The 23,794-nt window shown below is 41.4% G+C and overlaps 1 protein-coding gene across 3 annotated transcripts; it reads right to left on the bottom strand.

The window, feature by feature from the left end:
* Positions 1–1,638: 1,638 nt before the first annotated feature.
* Positions 1,639–14,225, bottom strand: LOC126079185 (tripartite motif-containing protein 5-like). Of its 3 annotated transcripts, none has more exons than XM_049890111.1 (8): positions 14,043–14,225; positions 12,459–12,961; positions 11,765–11,860; positions 8,661–8,891; positions 4,241–4,263; positions 2,928–3,028; positions 2,635–2,661; positions 1,639–2,366 (listed from the first exon to the last, which is right to left on the bottom strand). In XM_049890111.1, the coding sequence occupies exons 2-8, from the start codon at positions 12,882–12,884 to the stop codon at positions 1,795–1,797; spliced, it is 1,476 nt and encodes a 491-aa protein (XP_049746068.1). In that variant the 5' UTR covers positions 12,885–12,961; positions 14,043–14,225; the 3' UTR covers positions 1,639–1,794. The 3 variants fall into 3 exon arrangements, with proteins under 3 accessions (XP_049746068.1, XP_049746067.1, XP_049746069.1); XM_049890110.1 differs by having other exon boundaries at positions 12,459–12,958; XM_049890112.1 differs by having other exon boundaries at positions 2,277–2,366; positions 2,580–2,661; positions 12,459–12,958.
* Positions 14,226–23,794: the final 9,569 nt, after the last annotated feature.

Here is a 23,794-nt window from a genome sequence, read left to right as displayed (position 1 = left end):
CTGGACTTTTGAGTCCAGGACCCCTTCTTTCACCTCTGAGAAGAGGGATGTAACTGAAACCAACTTATAGGCTTCATACTCTTTTTAGCAGAGAGCTTCACTTCTTGAGCCAGAAGACACTATTAAAAATAGGATGCCCGTCAGTGTGCAGATCTCTTCTGTTGTGTATATAACCTATGTATATACATACATACACTTTCAGGTCTTTACATCCTGTAACCAGCTTTCATCCTTAGGTGGGAATTGGGCATTCCAGTACATGAAAAAAATACGAATATCCCTGGAGAATCACTTGTCAATAATTCAAGGCAGCACAGACTGTGCCTCGTGAGTAGTGTCTCTGTCACTGTAGTAATGCAGTGGCCAGAATGCAGGGGCTAAACGGAAAATGTATAGGAATAGATTCCCCCCAATTTCCTCAGATGATTGCTGATACAGGAGAGCTTGTGTATACACACAGAAAGAGACTGGAAATATCCAACATGGAATCCCTTCTTTTCTGAAATGTCACACAAAGATAGGCAAGTTGAGAATTCCTGTAGCCACCCAGGGGCCAGATTAGAACCACTTGGCTAAGCATCATCGATAATTCTTTGGGAAAGAATTCAAATAAAAATGCCAAAAGACAAGGGGATACCACCAAGCCATGCATCAACATCCCCTGCAGAAACAATTCCCCGCCTGTCTCACTGAAGGAGAGAACAGGTTTTCTTTATTCCTAGGAACTACCATAGCAGTCAATTAAAAGCAGAGCTGGCTTAGTCTTGGCAGTAGTGTCAGGGACCTGAAAAATACGTTTTCAGAAGAACCAACTATGGTTTCTCTGAAGACACAAACCTGTTCAATGTGACTTTGCTCTTGCTGACACAGCTTATATTTTTCAGTAATAAGTAGGGCAAAACTTTATTGAAAGTTAAGAAACTTATATAAGTGCTTTACATTTAATGATATTTAATTTTTCACAATGATATTACATATTAGATGAGCTTTTATACCAAAATTATTTTGAGAAAATAAACAGAGCCATTTAGTAACATTTTCAAGGTTACACCACTACTGAATGAAGAGACATGATTTAAACTCAGTCTGGACACCAAAAAAAAAAAACCTCTACTCTTGGTGCATATACTATTTATGGTCTTTTTCCTTGGCTCCTTTATGTGTATGGAATCATGCGTAAACTGACAGAATGCTAGAGACTTCTTATTTAGTGAATGACTACTATATGCTGTTGCCGTCAAGTCGATTCTAATTCACAGCAACCCCATAGAACAGAGTAGAACTGCCCCATAGAGTTTCCAAGGCTGTTGTCTTTATGGAAGAAAACTGCGACATCTCTCTCCTGTGAAGCCACTGGTGGGTAGGAACCACTGACCTTTTGGTTAACAGCCAAGTACTTTAACCATTGTGCCACCAGCATTCCTTAATGACTCCCATGCATGGTCTTTAATAATACAGAAAAGTTGTTGAAAATCTTTGCCTCATCTTTTCAGGTCAGTGGCAGAGGGAATGAAGAAACGATGAGTGGGTGGGTGTGTTACCCAAATGATAGCAGTCATTTTTCCTAGGGAATGTGGAAAATGATAAATATGCACTCTCTGCTAATGCTAACAAGATATTGGAAATAATAATACACAATGAAAATTGTATATTTTATTGATGCGTGAATGATGTTTGAAAGGAAAGAATAGAGGCAAAGAAGAGAGAGTCGGAGCGGAACAGACGAGCTCAGGTTCAGGAGATGCAAGGCAGGGCAAGGGCAGTGCACAGAAATAGGTGAGGGTATAAGATAGTTCAAGAGTCTGGTAAACAAAGAGACATGGGTAATGTACATTTCATAGGATTGAAATATGGACAAGTAGGCTTAGGAAAGCGACACTTAGAGAATTTGTAGATGAGAAACCCGTGGTTTGTGACATTAAAAAAAGACAAAGAGCCAGCCTCATAGTCTAGGAAAATGCCAACACGATTGGGAGGAACAGTCAGAGAGAGGGTTAAGATTGAAGGATTATTCAAAGATGAATTCTCAAATGTATTATACATAGATCCATTCTGTAACCATATAACCCAAAAGCCACATTGAGGACTGTACCTAGAATAAAGAGTTTGATGATCAGCATATGTAGCACGTGTACGGCAATCTCTAAAACATACCCCCAAGATCCATTCAGTTTTGTTAGACACATCTACCTCCCAGTAATGTTTCCCTGACTCCATATACGGGAAACCCAGGACACCATAGTTATCGTAAATGCCAATATTAAATGATTCGAATGGCATCCGGTAGAGCACCGATCTCACTTGTCTCCAATCATCAGTAATCGTCACGTTGGCATTACGCATCATTGGTCTCAGTGTTAAGGAAACTGTAGGAAAATAACAGGGTCAGATGAGGGATATGAGTTAGGATTATTTGTGACATTAAGAGAGGGATTTTGAGGAAAACTTGAGAGGGAATTAAACAGAACCTTGTTCAGGGGTCATAGGGAAAGGTAGAACACTCAGGAAATGTAATATGTAGGTGGTCACTGGATGAGGACACATGGGCATCAAAGACTGTGACCTACTAGAAAACGTACAGTTATGAAAGGTGGTAAGAATGGGTGGCTTGAAGATACCATGATTTCTTCTTACCCCAGTAGTTTTGGGCATCTGTCAGCCCTGAAATGACAAAAGATACCATGATATTGAATATAAGCAATAGAGTCAGCACTGACATCTGTCTCTCTCCAGATTAAGACAGGGGAGTATGATGAGACAATGAACTTATGACTGACAGCAATAGACATCTGACCATTCCCCTTCAAATATGACTACATCATGAGCAAACATTATCTCTCTTCCTGCATCTCCTCTGTACCCTGTCTCCCACTTAGCCCTTGCCACCAAGAATCCCACATCCACACCCTTCTCCCAACTCTCCTCACCTCTAAACACCTTCAGTATATCCCTCAGATCTGGAGCTCGGAATGTTCTCCTTGGTTTCTTGGGAAAAGTTTTTGGCCTCTTCACGGTGAAGGTCTCACTCCTAGGGAAGACAAAAATTGACTCCCTCACCTCTGACCTTATCTCCTTCCAACACTACTGCCTTCCTTTCTTTCTACCGTATTGATGCTCTTGAAGAACCCTTGATTCCTTAAGAGCCTGAGAGGGGAGAAAGGAGACAATTGACACTAGGCTAGAAGACTTGTGCTCATGTCTACATTATCATTTACTCTTTGTAAGACCTTGGGAAGGTTGACCTCTCAGTTGTATAGTGTCTTCCTTCTAAAATGAAATTATTAACTCTTCTCTCTCTACCTCCTAGAAATCATATGAAGTTATATGAAGCAATGGATCAAAATTAAAAAACAAAAAACACTTTGGTACCTCTACAAAATAAAATTTAATATGTGGAAAAGTCATAGCCATGGATGTGAGTTCCCAGGGAAATGGTCAGAAAGTGAGGTTTATACAACCTGGCTCCTTGGGGTTTGGGACATATGAAGTGTGGCAATCCTATCTGATGAGGCCCAAGAGTCTTCAAAGTCTGTTCCTCCAGTAGGAAGGCCCTCACAATAACATTTGAGGTTTCAGGTTCTCTGGGAAAAAGTTACAAACACTTGGGAAGGAGGAAATTATGAACACCAGCCAAACTAAGAGTGGTCTGAATATAATTGCAATAATCTTGATGCCTTCAAGTAGCTGTACTTTATCGGACACGAGGGGGCTACCTTGCCATACAGACTTCTAAGGTAAGTGACCAAGATTGATCAATTGCTCGTATCAAGCCAAAATAATATTTCCCTAGTCTGGGATCTGTTTTTGAAAATCTAAAGGAAAAATATGAATGAAGTGTCGGCATGGACATTTTGGGGATTTGGTAGGTAAGGAGGATAGGAACCTACTGTGAAAAGGCAAGCACCAGTGAAATATGGGAACTTGAGCTGGATGCAGAGACAGAAGTGATAAAAATGAGTGAAGTCACAGGGGTCTAATATTGCAACATCTTATCCCTATTACCCTTACCGGCTCAACTCTATGACCCCCATATCACACAAATCCTTTACCATAGAATCTAGTCCATTCCCAATAGTTATGGAACACTCAAACCTGATTTGTGACTGGAAATTTAAGATAAAACTACATCCAATTTTTCCTGTTTGGAGATTTTTCATTCTTCTTGACCATCACACAACTTTCATGGTTACAAGGCTTTCTTCACAGCACAAAAGGATCGCTCCTGGTCACCCAAACATACCTTTTTATAATGTCATTCACACCCTAGGGAGAGGGGAGAAAACTTTGAGTCAAGGAGTGATGGGTACTCCCCATTTATAACACTTCATCTCACCCCCAACAACCCCTGATGTGACAGAAATAGAGAAACGGTTCCAGAATGAGGGCTAATACCTATAAGTAAGACCATCAATGAAGATTCACGGGAGATTGTCAGATTCCTTAAACTGTAGAAATAGTTTTAACTCTTGTAGAAATACTGGAAGACGTTTCCAAAACGAAGTGGAATACAGTATGAAAAAAAAACAAAAGGCCCATCATTCTTTTTTCAACCCAAATGCTTATGGTAGGTACCTCACACGAAATGACTAGAATAATACTTTGTTCTCTCATTTATTGAATACACATACAAACTGAAACACTATGATTTGCTACATATTATACTAGGCTTTAGGAGCACTGGTGACACAACGGTTAAGCAATCAGCTACTAACTGAAAGGTTGGTGGTTTGAACGTACCAGGTGCTTCATGGGAGGAAAGACCTGGCAATCTGCTCCCATAAAAATAACAACCTAGGAAACCAGTTCTATTCCACAGGGTTGCTATGAGTCGGAATTGACTCAGTGGCACAAGACATAACAACATACTAGGCTTTGGAGAATCAAAGATGAGTAATTAATAACAACGGTCCTATAAAGCTTTCATGGTTCTTGCTGAGGGCACAAGCAAACTTGTATATTTACACAGCTATTTCTCAAGCCTTGTTCTTCTCATTCTGTACGCTAACTGCAAGTAACCTCATCTATTCCTCTAAATTCATCACACACATGTGCTGTTAATTCCAATTCTCTATCTTATTCTCAGATTTGTCTCTTAAATGCAGGCCAGTGGATTTAGTAGTGAAGAAGCTAAAGACCAGAAAATTCAGGGCGTCTACCACCAAAATTACTGACTGCCAACCATGTTGTTTCCTCTCTTAAACCCATAACGTTACCAAATCCACTTATTTACAGTCCTAAAAACAATATCTTACCCTAAACTCCAGTTTCTACCAACTCAGATCAGTCAACATCCTTAATTGCTTTTAGCCATCTGCTCTTCGTCATTGTCATACTGTTTAATTTGTTTGAAGAGATATACGCCAATATATTTAATCACCTTTACTGTACTTTCCATCTTTCATGTATCCAAAGACTAGGCCAACAATGTCTTTCACAGAGCATATGTTTTTAATTTTAACTAAGTCCAACTTAGATCATTTTTTCTTTCATAAATCACAGTTTTTGTCTTTTATCTAAAAATTCATCACCTACAATTTATCCTATGTTATTTCATAGAAGGTTTAGAGCTTGGAGTTTTACATTAAGGTGTGTGATTCAATATTGAGTTAACTTCTGCGAAAGGTATAAGGTCAGTATCTAGATTTATTTATTTATTTAGCCATAGACTTAAGAAAATATTTGTAAAAACACAAATCTGATAAAGGACTTGTACCCAAAATATACAAGGAACTCCTAAAAGTCAACAATAAACCTCCCCCCCAAAAAAAAGAAAAACTAAACCTATTGCCGTTTTGTCAATTCTGATGCATAGCAACCCTAGAGGACAGAGTAGGACTGCCACATAGGGTTTCCAAGGAGTTCCTGGTGGATTTGAACTGCTGACCTTTTGGTTAGCACCACAGCGCTTAACACTACGCCACCAGGGTTTCCAATAAAAAAAAAACAGATAACCCAATTTAAAAAATGGGCAAAAGATCTGAACAGATACTTCACCAAAGAAGATATACACATGGCAAATAAGTATATGAAAAGATGCTCCACATCACATATCCTTAGGGAATTGCAAATTAAAACAACAACAAATGCCACTACATACCTACTAAAATGGCTAACATCCAAAACACTGACAATACCAAATGCTGGTGAGGATATGGAGCAACAGGGACTATCACTCACTGCAGGTGGAAATGCAAAATATTATAGCCACTCTCAAAGAGAGTTTCTTACGAAGCTAAACACAACCTTACTATACAATTCATCAATCATATTCCTCTGTATCTATCCAAATGAGTTGAATATGTACACCTACACAAAAACATGAATACAATTTTTATAGCAGTTTTATTCATAATTGCTGCTGTTCACAACTGTTTGGTTGGAAATAACCAAGATGCTCTTCAGTGGGTGAATGAATAAACAAAAGTATATCACATGTTGTTGAGTTGTTGTGTGCCGTCAAGTCATTTTGGACACATAGCCACCCCATAGGACAGAGTAGAACTGCCTCAACTGCCCAGTAGTGTCTTCTAGGCTGAAATCTTATGGAAGCAGATCACCAGGTCTTTTCTCCCGTGGAGCAGCTAGTGGGTTCAAACCACTGACCTTTCAATTAGCAGTTCAGTGCTTAGTCATTATGCCTCTAGAGTTCCATGATACATCATATAATGGAATACTATTCAGTGATAAAAAGCTACTAACCTTAACTACATATTGGTAAATGAAAGAAGCCTGAATGAAAAGGCTAAACACCATATAATTCCAACTACATGACACTCTGGAAAAGACAAAACTATAATGTAAAAAGATAAATGGTATCCAGGGGCCCATTAGAGAGAGAAAGGAATAAAAAAGAAAATATACCAAACTGTACATTTAAACATGTGTTGTTTATTGTGCGTCAATTATACTTCAATAAAGTGGTTTAAAAGAAAAAAATGGAAAGTTCTAAATAGGCCTAGGTCTCAGACTGCCTTATTAGCACTTCAGATGATTCTGATATTATACAACAAATCTAAGGATATCTTTTTTAGCGTAAAAGGAGCTCTGGTGGTAAAGTGGTTAATTGATTGACTGCTAATCAAAAGGTCGAGGTTCGAACCCACCAGCTGCTCTGTGAGAGAAAGATGTGGCAACCTGCTTCCATAAAGATTTATAGCCTTGGAAACCTATGAGGATGTTCTACTCTTGTAGGGTCAGTATGAGTCAGAAGTCAACTCAACAGTAATGGGTTTGGTTTGGTTTTCTAGGGTAGTCTGACAAGAAATAAAAAGAAGACAACCAAGGGGGCTAAAAAATAAAGCTGACAGGACAGGAATTCCAGCTTTGGCTGAGTAAGATCAGTAGGCTGTTGACCAAAAAGTAACTATAAAGCTAGACAAAACTGACATCAGCAACCATTTCAACATTTGAGGCATATATAATTTAAGTATCATTAAATCTTGAAAAATTGCTGAACTTCTGATAAGATCAGTGAGAATATCTGGTATTTTGACTTGAGGTTGCTCCCATCAGCCCATCAGCCCCCCTTCCCACTTAGATGATGCAGAGATTCTCTTAGGATAGGGAAGGCAATGAGGATGAGCAGCTTCTCCCCCACAGTCAAAGGGAACTCTTTCAAGTTGGAGCACTGGAAAAATCCACACAGTAGTGTTGTTGATAGCAATCTCAGAGGCATGTGAATGGGATGGGTCAATAACTCCACTAGCCTATTGCTGCAGTCATGGTTGGGACACGTATATTCCTGTCTGAGCTTGCATGCATACTCAATGGTGACTATAGAAGGGTCGAACCACCCATATAATACTGGTCAATGCTAATAATGTACATACGTGCATATAAACATGCATAGGGGATTGAAATTACCCAGCAGAGATCAAAAGCCATGGCGTATTTAAAGATGGCCTGAACTTTGAATGTGCTCCTTTACCCAAAGACAGATCCATCAGGGTAGAACAGGAGCCTTACTGCCTCTTTGTGGTTGAGCATAACTACTATTTGAGTTGAATGTGCAGCCAATGGTACACTGATGCCAGACTTTAGAAAGGTACTGAATCTATGCTTAAAAAGTACACTTGATTTTTTTTTTCTTAAATTGAGCAGAGACATCATTAGTTATGCCTCCTGGAGAGGTCAGATACCACAAATTTAGCCCTGAGAATAAACAAGGAATTCAACTGAATTTTAAAGAAGAAATAATACCAATCCTTCACAATCTTTTTTTTTTTTTTTTAAATAGTGGAGAGGACGAATCCCAACCAGGTTTATGTGTATAAAAGGGAGGGATAAAAAACAAACAAACAAACAAAAAACTCTTGAAACTCAAAGAGCTTTTGTTTATCTGTGACTAAGCAGCATGAACAGGAGTCTGACAAATACTCAACACAAGATCACAGATAATGGGCTCAGTGAATAACACTAGATACAATGGATCTTCTCTCCAAGGTCAAATTTTGCACTGCCCTTCAAAATTTAATGATAATTGAGTTTTTGCTCAATATTCATGCATTCAGTTTTTCCTACTACCTCTGCAATCGAAATAGGGAAAGGGCACTGCAAGGCCAATGAAACCTTAGTGTTGTTACCAGAGGGAGCCCAAAAACAGAGAAGTCTTCATTTTTCCTGAATCTCAGATGTGGGAGGGACACCTTCCCAAGTCTTACCTGCAGCATCTCTACTGAGGACGCCTGCAGTCGATGCTCCAGATCTGAGACGAGCTCTTCTGCCAATTGGCTGTCCTGGGCCAGTTCATTCTCACCCTCTGCCAGGTTATCCATAATATTCTCCTTCTCTTTCTGCAGCTTTTGTAGTTCGCACTGCTCCTCACTGTCCAGAATATCTCTCAGCTGATTAAACTGTGCTTGGACATTTTGTTTCTCAGTCTCTATCTGATTCTTCAGGGATGAGAAAGAGAAGCAGTCAGTTGATCTGGCAGAGGGCTTACTTTGCAAGGGGCTGGGAGCCAGGAAGAGAACTATTTTCTTTGGGGAGATCTCACAGGGAGCAGAGACGGAAGCAGGGGAGCAATTCTTGAGGAAACTGCTTTACTTTTTCCCTTCCTCGTATCCTAAAACAAAGGCCACAAGCCAGCCTGACTGAGGCCCACCCTGAGCCAAAGTGAAGTACCTGGGTGAGGCTCAGCTTTCACACAGCTGCACAAAACACTCATGCCTCCCCACAGCCCCACCCCAACACAATGTTTTACTCTGAGGTTGGAATCATGGCCCATGCCCCATAACTTCCCTCAGAAGACTCAGCCTCAAACAGCGTGACACTGATGGACACAGGATTCACCAAGCTTCCTTACCAGAGACTCCCTCTATATCTCAAGCTCCAAATATCTGTATTCATACAACCATTTTGGAAAACAGCATGGCACTTCCTTAAAAAGCTAGGAATAGAAATACCATACCATCCAGCAATCCCATTCCTAGGATTAAATCCTAGAGAAATGAGAGCTGTCACATGAATAGACATAGGCACAATCTTGTCCGTTACGGCATTATTCACAATAGCAAAAAAGATGGAAACAACCTAAGTTCCCATCAACAAATGAATGGATAAACAAGCTATGGTACATACGCACAATGAAGTACTACACAATGATAAAGAACAATGATGAATCTGTGAAACATCTCACAACATGGATGAATCTGGAAGGCATTATGCTGAGTGAAATAAGTCAGTCACAAAAGGACAAATACTGTATGAGACCATTATTATAAAAACATACGAAAATATTTCCACACAGAAAGCAACAATCTTTGATGGTTACGAGGGAGGGGAGGGGTGGGATGAGAAAAACACTAACTAGATAGTAGATAACTGGTAACTTTGGTGAAGGCTAAGACAGTATACAATACTGGGGAAGTCAGCACAACCTGACCAAGGCAAAGTCATAGAAGCTTCACAGACACATCCAAGTGTCCTGAGGGACCAAGCTATTGGGCTGAGGGCTAGGGACCATGGTCTTAGGGGACATCTAGCTCCAATGGCATAACAGTCTATAAAGAAATGTTCTGCATCATACTGTGGTGAGTAGCATCTGGGGTCTTAAAAACTTGCAAGTAGCCATCTAAGACACTGGTCCCATCCCTGCAGGAGAATGAAGAAAACTGAAGATACAAGGGAAAGATTAGTCCAAAGGACTAATAATGTACCTCCACCAGACTGAGCCTAGAACAACTAGATGGTACCTGGTTACTGTTACTGCAATTTCGCAAGTTAGAGCCGCCTGCTGCAAACAGCCAATTCTTGAGACAGGGGTGAGGTGGGTAGCAGGAGCTTTATCACATATACCGATATATGGAAACAGAGGGGAATGATCTCCTCCTAAAGCTGTCTGTCTCAAGGAACTGTAGTCTAGCTGGAGTTTTATAGGGAAAGGGGGGCATGGGTTTTAGGAGCTTGTGGAATGTCCATTCCCTTTCTCTTTGGTTTCGGTGGTCATATTTCAAACATGTTGATTTTTTTCTTGCCATTATCCCATCAGCCCACGGGGTGGCTGGCACCATCCTTGTCTTGTTTGACAGGCTTAGATTGATATCACTTGTTTTTCAAAGTCCTAGGGGAAACATTAGTTAGCATTTAACTTTTAGGGATATTAACACCAGACTCATACTTAGAAACAGAGACAGGTTAGGGAAAGGAAAAATGGCTCAGGTTTTGTTCAAGATATGGCTGAGCAGCCTTTTTCATTACTACCACTGACTGCTCTGGCAGGGATCACAAAAAAGGGTCCTGGACAGAGCAAGAGAAAAATGTAGAACAAAATTCAAATTCACAAAAAAAGAAAAGAAGACCAGGCTTGCTGGTCTGACAGAGACTGAAGAAACCCTGAGAGTACGGCCCCCAGATACCCTTTTAACTCAGTACTGAAAGCACTTCTAAGGTTCACCCTTCAGCCAAACATTAAACAGGTCTACAGGGCCAACAAAAACTCTGGTGGTGTAGTGGTTAAGAGCTACGGCTGCTAACAAAAAGGCTGGCAGTTCAACTCTACCAGGTGCTCCTTGGAAACTCTACGGGGCAGTTCTGCCCTGTCCTATAAGGTTGCTATGAGTTGGAATCAACTGGATGGCAATGGTTCTTTTTTTTTTTTTTAATAAGGCCAACAATAACACACGTGAAGAACATGCTTTGTACTTCAATCATGTATATGACACTAATGGGCACATCAACCACAAAGTAAAGATGAAAAGGCAAGAAAGGACAGGAAAACTGGAACGAACAGAAACAGGGAACTTGGGGTGCAGAAAGAGAGTGTTAACACATCGCAGCATTGGCAACCAAAACAATTTGTGTATTAACTGTTTAATGAGAAACTAATTTGCTCTGTAAACTTTCACCTAAAGCACAATTAAAAACTGTATGTATATATATATATATATGTTTTCATTTGTGACATATTCACTTTCGTGCCCTACCCATGATCAGGGGAGAGATGAAGAAGTTGTTGTTGTGTGTCATTGAGTCGATTCTGACTCAAAGAAACCCTATAGGACAGAGAAGAACTGCTCCATAGGGTTTCCTAAGCTGTAATCTTTATGGGAACTGATGGTGAGGTCTTTTCTCAAAGAAGCGGCTGGTGGGTTTGAACCGCTGATGTTTCAGTTAGCAGCTAAGCACTTAACCATTGCACCACAAGGGCTCCTAAATGAAGAACAGGACTAATCGAATGCTTTCCATCCAGACTTGTTTACTGTCAGGGAATAAAGAAGAAAAACCCTGCCCAGACAGAACTCCCTTGAGAGGAATCTCCTCCTACCTTCCAGGAAGCCCTCTCTTCTCTGATGTCAGCTCCCAGCTTCTCAGCTTCCTTCTGCTTCATTCTCAGCCTTTCAAGAGCTGCCTTGAGTTTTGCCTGTAAAAAACATAATCATATCAGAGTCAAGCGATGAGTTTTCTTTGTGCTTGGATAGAAGATAAATTGAGGCAGATAGCTGGCTGCTCTCAGAAGAGGCTAGAGTTTGCAGAAGCTGCGAGGTCGGCAATTAGAATCTATGGCTTAGAAGAAAAACTGAGGATGTAAATATATTCTTTAAGCCCCAGGTGATAGAAGTCAGCTACGTCTCATCAAAAGTAGCCTGATTCTCTCTAATCCTAGAAAAAGAGCCCTAATCCTGCAGCAACGAAAGTCCTTTTCTCTTGACCCAGCAAGCCCCTAGCTGCCCTCTAGCTGGGCAATCAGAGTTTAATCTGGCCACCAAATCTCCACCCACCCAGCAGGTGATATAAAATTATCTACTTCTGGCCAAGGGTCTATACTCTGGACTTATTCATTATTTAAATGATTGTAATACACAAAAATATCCTTCAAGCCTCAGAAGGTGAGCATAGCATATGGAAAGAAACTGCAAGTCTCAGCTCTATGATGACAAAGTAATTAAAGTAGGGTGGAAAGTAGAAGTTCCCATTAGGTATCATGTTCTGCCTTGTCTTCTTCCATTCTGGTCTCTCACCTGGTTCTCCTGGGCAACCTCCTCCACAAGGAACGTATGATGACCACGGTGTTCCTCAGTTCGCTCACAAAGCCAGCAAATAACCTTCCCGTCCTCCTTACAAAAGAGCAATAGTTTCTCTCCATGGCGCTCACAGACATCTCCCGTTTGCCCCTTCTCCTCCAGGCTCACTTTGACCTCCCTCAGTTTCTCCACTATGTTGGCCAAATGCTGATTAGGCCGTAGGTTGTCAGCCTGGTATTTGATCCGGCACATAGGACAGGTGCTCTCCCCTTCTGCGCTAACCATGGATGTCTTACTGTTCACAGTGATACAGGCTTGGCAGAAGCTGTGGCCACAGTCTAGGCTCAGGGGTTCTCTCAGAAGCTCTAAGCAAATGGGGCAGGTCACCTCTTCCTGCAGGTTCACTACGATTGCAGATGCCATTGATACTCTTCTCTGGCTTCTTTCTGTTCTGACTCTGGAGGCTCTCCTTGCTCACAGAGTCCTGGGTAGCTGGGCTGCTTGATGGGGGCAAGTTAAGAAACAAACACAGGAATAAGAAGGATACGGCTGTGCAGAAATCAAGGGCAGGTCAAGACCAAATACCAAAATACAAAAAACAGAAGAGAAACACAGAAAGGAGTTCAGTCCCCTGGGTTAAAAAGGGCCTTCAACAATAATTTCAAACACTTTACTCCCAGTTCATGTCACATAGCAAATTCCAACCTTTCTGTGCAAGGATTATTATTTTCCTGTACTTTCACCAAAGAGAAGAAAAACCTGAGGTCCTTCCTATGAAGATCCTTGTGTGATACACTACCAATTCTGTTGATATTTCACACGTCAAACAAATCTATAATAAGAAAATTACCAAACCCACTGCTGTTTCAGGGTTTTTACACTTGCTGATCTTTGCTCAGCATGGAATGTTTCGCTTAATATCAGTATTACTCTTATACTACAGTCTGGAGCCCTGGCGGCTCAGTGGTTAAGAGATCAGCTGCTAACCCAAAAGTCGGCAGTTCAAATCTACCAGCTGCTTCTTGGAAACCCTATGGGGTAGTTCTACTCTGTCATATAGGATTGCTATGACTGACTCGGCAAAATGCGTTTGGTTTTGCTCTTTATATTACAGTCAACTCTGGGAATTTAACAGAGGGATTGTGGAGAGCAGGGCATATATGAGCAAGAGAGGAGTGAAAGGACTAAGACTCTGTTCTCTCTCTCATGGGCTGTCATGTCTGCTGGCCTGACTAGGAGCCTGGGCTTTCACACAGGGGAACACAGGGGCTCCACCTCACAAGGCTTCTCTGGGGGGAGCGGGAAAGGACTTTCTGCCTCTGAAAAAAGAAGATTCTAGCTGCACTCAGCAAGGTGCAATATCCTAACTATAGAATAAGAAGAGGATGGGGAAGATTAGCCTGGAGACATAACGGCCCCTCCAGGAAAAACCAAGGTCCTTCACTTCTTCAAACCCCTCTTCTTTCAGGCCCGCCCCTCCCCCAGGCTTAATGGGCCCACCTATTGGCCCTAGGAGCAGGAAGCCTGGAAACACCCTTTTGTTCCCTTCAAAGCAGCTTCAGAACCATAAATAAAACTCACCAAGCAAATTCAATTATTTCTTCCAGAAGTTTCCGACCCTTTGCCTCCACAAACCGCCCCATGCACCGTCAGTCCCCAGTGCAGAAGTCCAGATTCGGGATAGAAGAGAGAAAGCAGGCCAGGGGCAGCTGTGGTTGGAAGTCACAGGGCAAGAGAGGAGCCAGAGCTTCACAAAGAGAGGAGCTGAGGGAGAAACGAAAGTTAAAATCTTATTGACAGGAAAGAAAACAAAGCAGAAGTGAAACGTGCGACCAATGAGAGGCTGCCACTAGGACTCCTGGGGCTAGGGTAATGCTTTAATGTGTTCTGGTGCCTCGGCCAGACAAGTGCCCAGTGACTACACTCTTTTTGTTGTGGTTGTTTATTTAAACTTAATGAAATGAAGCTGATAAAAAGAGACAGCGCTAGAATGTAGGATTCTGGGCTCAAATCTTCACCTAATCTTCTGATGTATTCCAATACAGCAAGATCTAAAATTCTAGGAAATAAGTTGGGTATTATACTCCTAGTTGGCAAAAAGAAAAGAAAAAAAAAAATGAAACACTAGAGGCTATGTGGTTCAATCATGGCAGAATCTGACTAGAACCCAGACATGGTGATTTTCAAGTCAGAGTTTTTAAATATATCAAACTATAGCGATCCAACGTGGCCACTTTCTCCGATTGAAAGGATAGACATAAACCTGCTCAAAAATAGATATATTTAGGTGTAGTAAATGTCCTAGAAGGTCCAACCTGAATCTTCTGTCATTTCTTGTTTTATGTGTATTATCTTAAAAAAAAAAAGAAAAAAATTTTTTTTTGTTTTCGCCCTACTTTATTTCAGTTTGAGCTTAATTCTGGGTTTTGTTTGTTTTGTTTTCTACCATCTTGAGACAGATAATTAGAGCATTTATTTTCAGCCTTTCTCCTCTTAGATTTGCATCTAATGGTGTAAATTTATCTCTAATCCTAATTTTAGCTGTACCCCGCAAGTTTTTTTTTTTTTTTTTGAGGTGTGTGATTATTATGTTTTTATTTTTATTGTGCTTTAAGTGAGAGTTTACTACAAATCAAGTCAGTCATACAAAAATTTATATACACCTTGGTGTATACTCCTAGTTGCTTTCCCCCTAATGAGACAGCACACTCCTCTCCACCCTCTATTTCCGTGTCCGTTCAGCCAGCTTCCGTCTCGCTCTGCCTTCTCATCTCCCCCTCCACACAGGAGCTGCCCACAGAGCCTCATGTGTCTTCTTGATCCAAGAAGCTCACTCCTCGCCAGTATCATTTTCTATCCCATAGTCCAGTCCAATCCCTGTCTGAAGAGTTGGCTTTGGGATGTTTCCTGTCTTGGGCTAACAGAAGGTCTGGGGACCATGACCTCTGGGGTCCTTTTAGTCTCAGTCAGACCATTAAGTCTGGTCTTTTTGTAAGAATTTAAGGTCTGCCTCCCACTGCTCTCCTGCTCCCTCAGGGGTTCTCTGTTGTGCTCTCTGTCAGGGCAGTCATCTGTTGTAGCCAAGCACCATCTACTTCTTCTGGTCTCAGGCTGATGTAGTCTCTGGTTTATGTGGCCCTTTCTGTCTCTTGGGCTCATAAATACTTTATGTCTTTGGCGTTCTTCATTCCCCTTTGCTTCAGGTGGATTGAGACCAATTGATGCATCTTAGATGGTTGCTTGCTAGTGTTTAAGGCCCCAGGCGGCACTCTCCAAAGTGAGATGCAGAATGTTCTCTTAATAGATTTTATTATGCCAATTGACTTAGATGTCCCCTGAAACCATGGTCCCCAGACCCCTGCCCCTGCTACTCTGGCCTTTGAAGTGTTGGGTTTATTCAGGAAACTTCTTTGCTCTTAATTTAGTCCAGTTGTGCTGACCTTTTCTATATTGTGTGTTGTCTTTCCCTTCGCCTAAAAGAGTTCTTGTCTACTATCTAATTAGTGAATACCCCCTCTCTCCCTCCCTCTCCTACATTCTTATTCCTATCCAGTTGTATTATATCCCCAATTTTGTCTCTACAAACTCCAAACTCTCCTCAGGCCCTGAGTTCTATCTGCCCCCTACCATGGCCTAGGAGTTCTTCAGATAATCTTTTCAACAACAGTTATTTTTAATAAGGCCAGAATAATTTTTTCCTCTTTTCCCTGCATCCCTAGAGAAAAGCTTGGTAATTGTACATCATCATTCAAAAGTATAACTGGAACATTTTACATTTCCTGCACAAGCTTTCTTGCCATTTCCCATCTTGTTCTTGCTCTTGTTCTGACTGAATGTTCTGATGGTGCAGTTACAAGATGGCGAAGCCTCCATAACATGGGTCCCTGACTGACACTGTGGGGCCATCAATCTTCACACTGTGATGTTAGAGATAGGAAGTGCTGAGAAATCAATTTTTATAGCAATGAAGTGGAGATATTTTGGTATTGTTTGTGACCCACAGAATATCAATCAACCCTGGCTTAAAAACATTTTTTTTTTTTAACCTTTCCTATCTCTGAGGCAGGAACTGATAACATATTGGTGTAATTGCTACAGTTTCATTTTCTTGATATGAATAGTTTGCTCTATTAATTAGGAAATTCATGGTGCTTTTCAAGTTTAATGAGGTTGTTGTTGTTTTGTGCTGTAGACTCCATTCTGACTCATAGTGAGACCCTACAGCACAGAGTAGAACTGCCTCACAGGGTTTCCTAGGAGCTCTGGTGGCACAGTGGTTAAGAACTTGGCAGCTAACCAAAAGGTTGGCAATTCAAATCCACCGTCTGCTCCTTGGGAACCCTATGGAAATCCTAAAGGGTCGCTATGAGTCAGTATTGACTTGACAGCAAAGGATTTGGTCTTTGGTTTTGGTTAGTCTTTACAGGAACAGATGGCTGGGTCTTTGGCCATGCTGCTGGTGAGTTCCAATCCTTTTTGGTTAGCAGTCAAGCGCTTTAACCATTGTGTCACCAGGGCTCATCTCAACTTTATACACATTGTATTATGAAAAGTGGCAGTTTTTCCTTTACCATCTTGTTGTCACATAATATTATTGAGTACCCCCTCTCCTGATCTTGAACTTCATTCATCCTCTGAATATAAGTTTTATAAAGAAAAGAAGGAATCATTTCTATTTGATTCCTTATTCTCTCAGATCTATTACAAGGTGTTCTATATAGGAAGTGATAAACAGATATAATTTTAACTGAATATAGTGATGATAATCGTGCTTCTAGACTATTGTTGTTGGCAGTGAATATAATTACCATGGTACATAATAAGATTCTGCTATTATTAACACCTGACAGTTTTTAACCAACGCTTTTCAAATTCTGTTTTCTCCTAAGGTTTACTCAGAGACAATCCCCCATGCCTGGTGTTTAACCCATTTACACCTCTAAGCACACTCTTACATTGCCCAAGAATTCCTCAAACAGGAAAATGTAAAAATCCACCGGCCCAAAGGAGAAGAATTTTCAGTAGATGATGCTTCAACAGGAGTTGTAGGGAATGAATGGGGAGTATAGAACTCTAAGCATTTATTTTTCCCTGTTATTGTTGTTGTTCAATGCCATGGAGGCAATTGCAGCTCATACAACTCCATGTGATGCAGAGTAGAACTGCTTCATAGGGTTTTCAAAAACTGATCACCAGGCCTTAATTCCGAGGTGCCTCTGGGTGGGTTTGAACCACCAACCTTTCAGTTAGTAGTCCAAAGCTTAACGATTTGCACCACCCAGGGACTCCTTATTATTCTCTAACCAAAATAACCAAACTCATTGCTGTCAAGTTGATTTCCAACTCATAGTGACCCTACAGGACAGGGTAGAACTGCCCCGTAGGGTTTCCAAAGAGTGGCTGGTGGATTTGAACTGCTGACTTTTTGGTTAGCAGCCAAACTCTTAACCACTGCACCACCAGGGCTCCATTCTCTAGTCCCTTACAATGTCTTAAAGTAGAATATGGAACATGCCAACATCCTTAGCTCTTGAGATAAATTGTGTGTAGTGATGTTCTAGGCTTCCTACTAGCCCAAGTTTTCTGGTGCTTTGATAGGCCCTTATTTCCTCACTGATTTCTCTCTGCCTCAAATCTAATCCATCAGAGGAGGTTTCTAGGACATGAGCACCCTCTCACCCTGGACCTCTGACTCCCTCCCACATTTTCCAGATGATTTTTTTTTTATAATCTCTTACCAGATAAGCCAAAAACTTCACACCCTCCGCTAGCCTCAATTTTCCAACTGTAAAGCTATTCCTAAAACCCAAAGCTGTCCTATCTCTATCTACCAGAAATATATGATGTATACGGGGGTTTGAGGTTTGCCACAACTTGGGGAAGAGAACACAGAAAATGCTGTTGTTTAGCAAAGGAGGAGCTGTGAAAAGCAGGGAGCATCTAAAGATTTTCCTGCAGGTAACTGAGTAAGGAGAGTAAGAAAAATGAGGAAAAAAGGGAGTTCTAGAAAAAAACAATTGGAAAATAAAGTTTAAACATCCCTTTATAATAGTTTACAAAAACAAACTACTTAGGAATATATTTAACAATGCAAGAACTCTGCACTGAATACTGTCAAAAGAAGAGAAAATCGGAAGAGTCTTATACGTACTGAAGAAACTCAATTTGTATCATGCATCTTCCCACAAAGAAAACTCTAGGCGCAGGTGACAGCAACAGCAAATTCTCTTAATTATTTAAAGAAGAAAAAAACACAAATCTTACCCCAAAAACTCTTAATAAACATAGGAGGAAGGGAATGCTTCCCAAGTTATTTTATGAGGTCAGTGTAACTTACATACAGAAAACAGACAAACACATTACAAGAAACTTGGCAAACAAGGTCCCTTATTAATTTATATGCGAAGAGATCTTTAAAAATTTTAGTAAATCTAAATCCAGCAATAAAAAAAAGTATATGCATCATAGAAAAGTAAAGATTATCCGAAGAATTCAAAGTGCATATTAAAATAAATGTAATTCACCATTTTAACAGGAAAAAGAGAGAAACAGTGGTCGCTTGAACACCTATTCAAAAAAAAATTAACAATTCAACGTTCATTCTTAATAAAACAAAGAAAATTAATCTATGATGAATGAATTCAGAAGAGTGATTTACTCTTGGGTGAATGAGGTGGGAACGAACAAAGACATGGTATCAGAGAAGCTTCTGTGTTGGTGGTAATATTCTATGAGAGTGCTCTGAGTTACAAGGTTGTATGCATTTGTCAAAACTCCATGAATTCTGCTCCTAAACTTTGTGCATTTTGTTCTTACCTCATGGAAGGAAAGATGGACTACAAATAGACTGAGGACTCTTCTTGGGATGTTGAAACTGTTCTAAATCTTAACTGGGGTGGTAGTTACACATGTGTGAAAATTTTTCAAAGCTCATCAAACTGTACACCAAAAATGAGTAAATCTTATTACATGTAAACTGTGCTTCCAAATAGTAATCTTAAAAGAGAATTAAAAAACTTTTTAAGTAATTCTAATATGCATCTCTGGTTGAGAGTCACTGGCCTTAAGTAGGGTATATTGGGCTTTATGGACCTTGGACTGGAAGAGCTGCTGTGAAAATAAGATAACCTTGAAACCATACCTAATAGAGAAAAACTTGGTATAGAGGAGTCCCTACCAGAAGTCATCGCCTTCTTGAGCACGTGATGATGGCACCCAGGATACGTAGTGCCTCCCTAAACAGCAGGTATCTGTTTTCACGAGGCAGATAAGACTATAGATTCATTTTCTGTACTATCTTCATCCATTTTGGAAGCCAGTATATTAACTCTACAAAATGCCTGGGAAACTTCTAGTCTCCTCCTATGTGCTGTAGAGCATGTAATTAAAAAAAAAAAAAAAAAAAAGAAAGAAAAAGTGGCACTTTTGGAAAATGTTCTCCAAGGTAAAATTGTTCCTCATGCCATATTCCATCACTGGACCCATGATTCTGGATTGAGCCCAGTTTCTGGCAGAAGATTGTTTAGAAGTTTAACAACTTTCACATAAAAACACTTACATATAAAGCCCTTTGGGCACATACTTTTACCACTTTTTAGTTTTCAGTGATAACTTCCCTTTTGAGGTCTGGCTCCTCTCCTTAATTCAATGTTGGTAAATTATATGATTCGGAGGGTAAACCATTAACCATTTTTGTTAGAACATTTGTTCATATATTACTTTAGCATTATTCATTTTTAGACATGACATAAAATTTCATGATCCCCCTTTTTTTTCCTTTAAGTTCTTTCTCTGTGGGTCTCATGCAATTACTATCAAGTCATTTAATGTATTTTATTATACACACATATACACAAATGAGTACAAGTAAAACTGGGAAAATCTAAGTAAGATTGAGGTATTGTATCAATATCAACATCCTGGTTGTGATATTATACTATAGTCTTACAAAATATTACCTTGGGGGAAACTGGGCCAAGTGTACAAGGCATCTCTTTGTACCATTTCTTACAAATGCATGTTAATCTACAATTATCTCAAATTTTTAAGAAATAGAACAATTGCCAATTGGGAAGTCTCTTGGGTACAAATGTTTCTCTGATTTTGCATTCTCTGCTGAGCTGTGCTTCTGTGTGACTGACACTGCCTAGGCAGAAGGCATGAGTAAGTGTGGTGCATTCAGGGACCTGTATATTATTTTCAAGGGACTGGACTTGGAGCTCAAGGAAGATGAACGAACAGAGGAGAGGCAGCAGAGATAGGCAGGGGTTCTATCATCAAGACCCCTTTCTACAGACAAAAAGGAAGCTGAGGATTTCTCTCTAGGTTCATGAAGTCACTACACATACATAAGTATAGAGTGAATATCAGCTTTCCCAAATCCCTCTGGCTTTAAGCTCATCATGCTTCCTCTGTCCCAAAGAAGCAAGGCAGACAGGACTGTCTTCTCCACTGGCCTCCATTACACAACTCACCCAGAAGCCTGCACCTCCAAAATATCATTGCCTTATGCATTTTGGACACTTATAATTTTGTACATCCTTTCATGTTACTATAAAGTTGGTTTGTTTCTTCCTGAGTGTGAGACATTTTCATATTTCACAAAACTATTTTAGCAATTCTATAGCTTATTAGTATAGAGCTGTATAACAATAAAAATTAGTTATCAGTAATGAACCACTTTTTATTCACAATCTTATTAGTCATTTGTGCTATCTTTTGTCTTTAGATTTATATAAAATGATCACATTCTCTTTCTACCATAATTTATTTTAGTATCTTTTATTTGCTATTATCATCATTCAAAGAGCAACTCTACACTACATGTAAGGAGACAAGTTGAAGACAAGAAGGGTCTGGGAAAACTCCCCAAACCTCCTTTGCCCAGGTTTGCAGAAGATCAACTTTGCAGTAGCCTCAGCCAATGACACCAGCTAGTGGTAGTTTGAAAGAGGGAAGGAGCAGGTTCACAGTAGAAAGGAAAACACTGATATGGCTAAAATATCCATCACAACCTTAGGATTTTCACACTCAAGGCTCCATAAATGCAGTTCCAGCCTCATCAATGAGGGAAGGCAACTAAGGTATTTTGAAGTCAGCAGTGCAGTGTCATCAGTTCCTTAATGAACAGAAGGGTCTGAGGCTTCTGAGAACGAGTGAGGGCACAGATGCCATGTGTAAACCCTCCTCAGTTTGCTTTACCTTTTTTATAACACTTTAAACACCAAAAATGCACTCATGGGAGGCGGGGCCAAGACGGCGGACTAGGTGGACGCTACCGCGGATCCCTCTTGCAACAAAGACTCGGAAAAACAAGTGAATAGATCACATACATAACAATCTACGAACCCTGAACAACAAACACAGATTTAGAGGCAGAGAATGAACAAATACGGGGAGGCAGCAATTGTTTTCAGAGCCTGGAGCCAGTGTACCAGTCAGGTGACCTTCGGCACCCGATTAGGGGCAGAGCCCAGGGGGGCAGACGGCACAAACAAGGGGCCCAGCCCTGACCCCCGAACTCATTCCAGGAGGGGGCCCAGCCAGTTCGAGCAGGCAGTGTGGCGGCGCAGCTGGTGGGAGAAGTCCCCGGAAGGCAGCGACCGGTCTTGGAGCAAGGAGAGCAGCGTCCCAGCCGGGGAACCGTCCCGTAGGGATTTTGGCGGGCTGTGGGCATGGCATAAGCACAGGGAGCAGCTCCACCCCCCTAAACTGACCCTGGGGGGGGCCAGCCAGTTCGCGCGGGTGGTGTGGTGACGCAGCCGGTGGGAGAAGTCCCCGGGAGACAGTGACGGGTCTTGGAGCGGGGAGAGTGGCGCCCCAGCCGGGGAACCGTCCCGCCAGAATTTTGACTGAGCGCAGGCACGGCATAGGTGTGGAGAGCTGCTTCACCCCCTTGAACTAGCCCCGGGGAGGGGCCCAGCTGGTTCACGCGGGTGGCGTGGTGACGTGGCCGGTGGGGGAGGTCCCTGGGGGGCAGCGACTGGTCCTGGAGCAGGGAGAGCGGTGTCCCAGTCGGGACGCGCGGTCGCGGTGCAAGCGCGGGGAGCTGCTCCGCTCGCCTGAGCTGACCCGGGGGGGGTCCAGCCAGTTCGTGGTGGGCGGCGTGGCGACACGGCTGGCGGGACAGGGAGTCCCAGGGAGGCAGCAACTGATTTTGGACTCGGGAGTGCACCGTCCCAGGCTGGCAGCAGCGGAGGATCTGACCGTGACTCCAGTGGGCCAGACCCCCCGGGGGCAATCTCCACACAGCCAGCACACAAAGGCGACGCGCCTCGCGGAAATCTCAGATATAATAGTCATTCCAAGCAAGACAAGCAACTCTGGCTATATTCTGAGGTGCTACTCTCCTACCTCTCTGATCCCTCCCCCACCCTCCCCAGGCGGCTTCATTAACATCTGAATAGCCTGAGCCAGAGGGAGAACTCTGATAGGAATCTGACTGCATTTTTTTTTAGCGGATTTTCTGGAAAAACTAGTTTCCCAGTGGTGGCTTGGAGACAGCAGTCCATATCAAACCACATAAAGAAGCAGACCATGACAGCTTCTCCAACCCCCCAAACAAAAGAATCACATCTTTCCCAAATGAAGATACAATCCTGGAATTATCAGATACAGAATATAAAAAACTAATTTACAGAATGCTTCAAGACATCACAAACGAAATAAGGCAAACTGCAGAAAAAGCCAAGGAACACACTGATAAAACTGTTGAAGAACTCAAAAAGATTATTCAAGAACATACTGGAAAAATTAATAAGTTGCAAGAATCCATAGAGAGACAGCATGTAGAAACCCAAAAGATTAACAATAAAATTACAGAATTAGCCAATGCAATAGGAAGTCAGAGGAGCAGACTCGAGCAATTAGAATGCAGACTGGGTAATCTGGAGGACCAGGGAATTAACACCAACATAGCTGAAAAAAAATCAGATAAAAGAATTAAAAAAAATGAAGAAACCCTAAGAATCATGTGGGACTCTATCAAGAAGGATAACTTGCAGGTGATTGGAGTCCCAGAACAGGGACGGGGGACAGAAAACACAGAGAAAATAGTTGAAGAACTCCTGACACAAAACTTCCCTGACATCATGAAAGACGAAAGGATATCTATCCAAGATGCTCATCGAACCCCATTTAAGATTGATCCAAAAAGAAAAACACCAAGACATATCATCATCAAACTCGCCAAAACCAAAGATAAAGAGAAAATTTTAAAAGCAGCCAGGGAGAAAAGAAAGGCTTCCTTCAAGGGAGAATCAATAAGAATAAGTTCAGACTACTCAGCGGAAACCATGCAGGCAAGAAGGGAATGGGATGACATATACAGAGCA

Source organism: Elephas maximus, chromosome 7 (assembly GCF_024166365.1).
Source record: "Elephas maximus indicus isolate mEleMax1 chromosome 7, mEleMax1 primary haplotype, whole genome shotgun sequence".
Classification (NCBI taxonomy): Eukaryota; Metazoa; Chordata; class Mammalia; order Proboscidea; family Elephantidae; genus Elephas; species Elephas maximus.
Note: the sequence above shows the minus strand (reverse complement) of the source record. Positions and strands in the feature narration are given on the sequence as shown.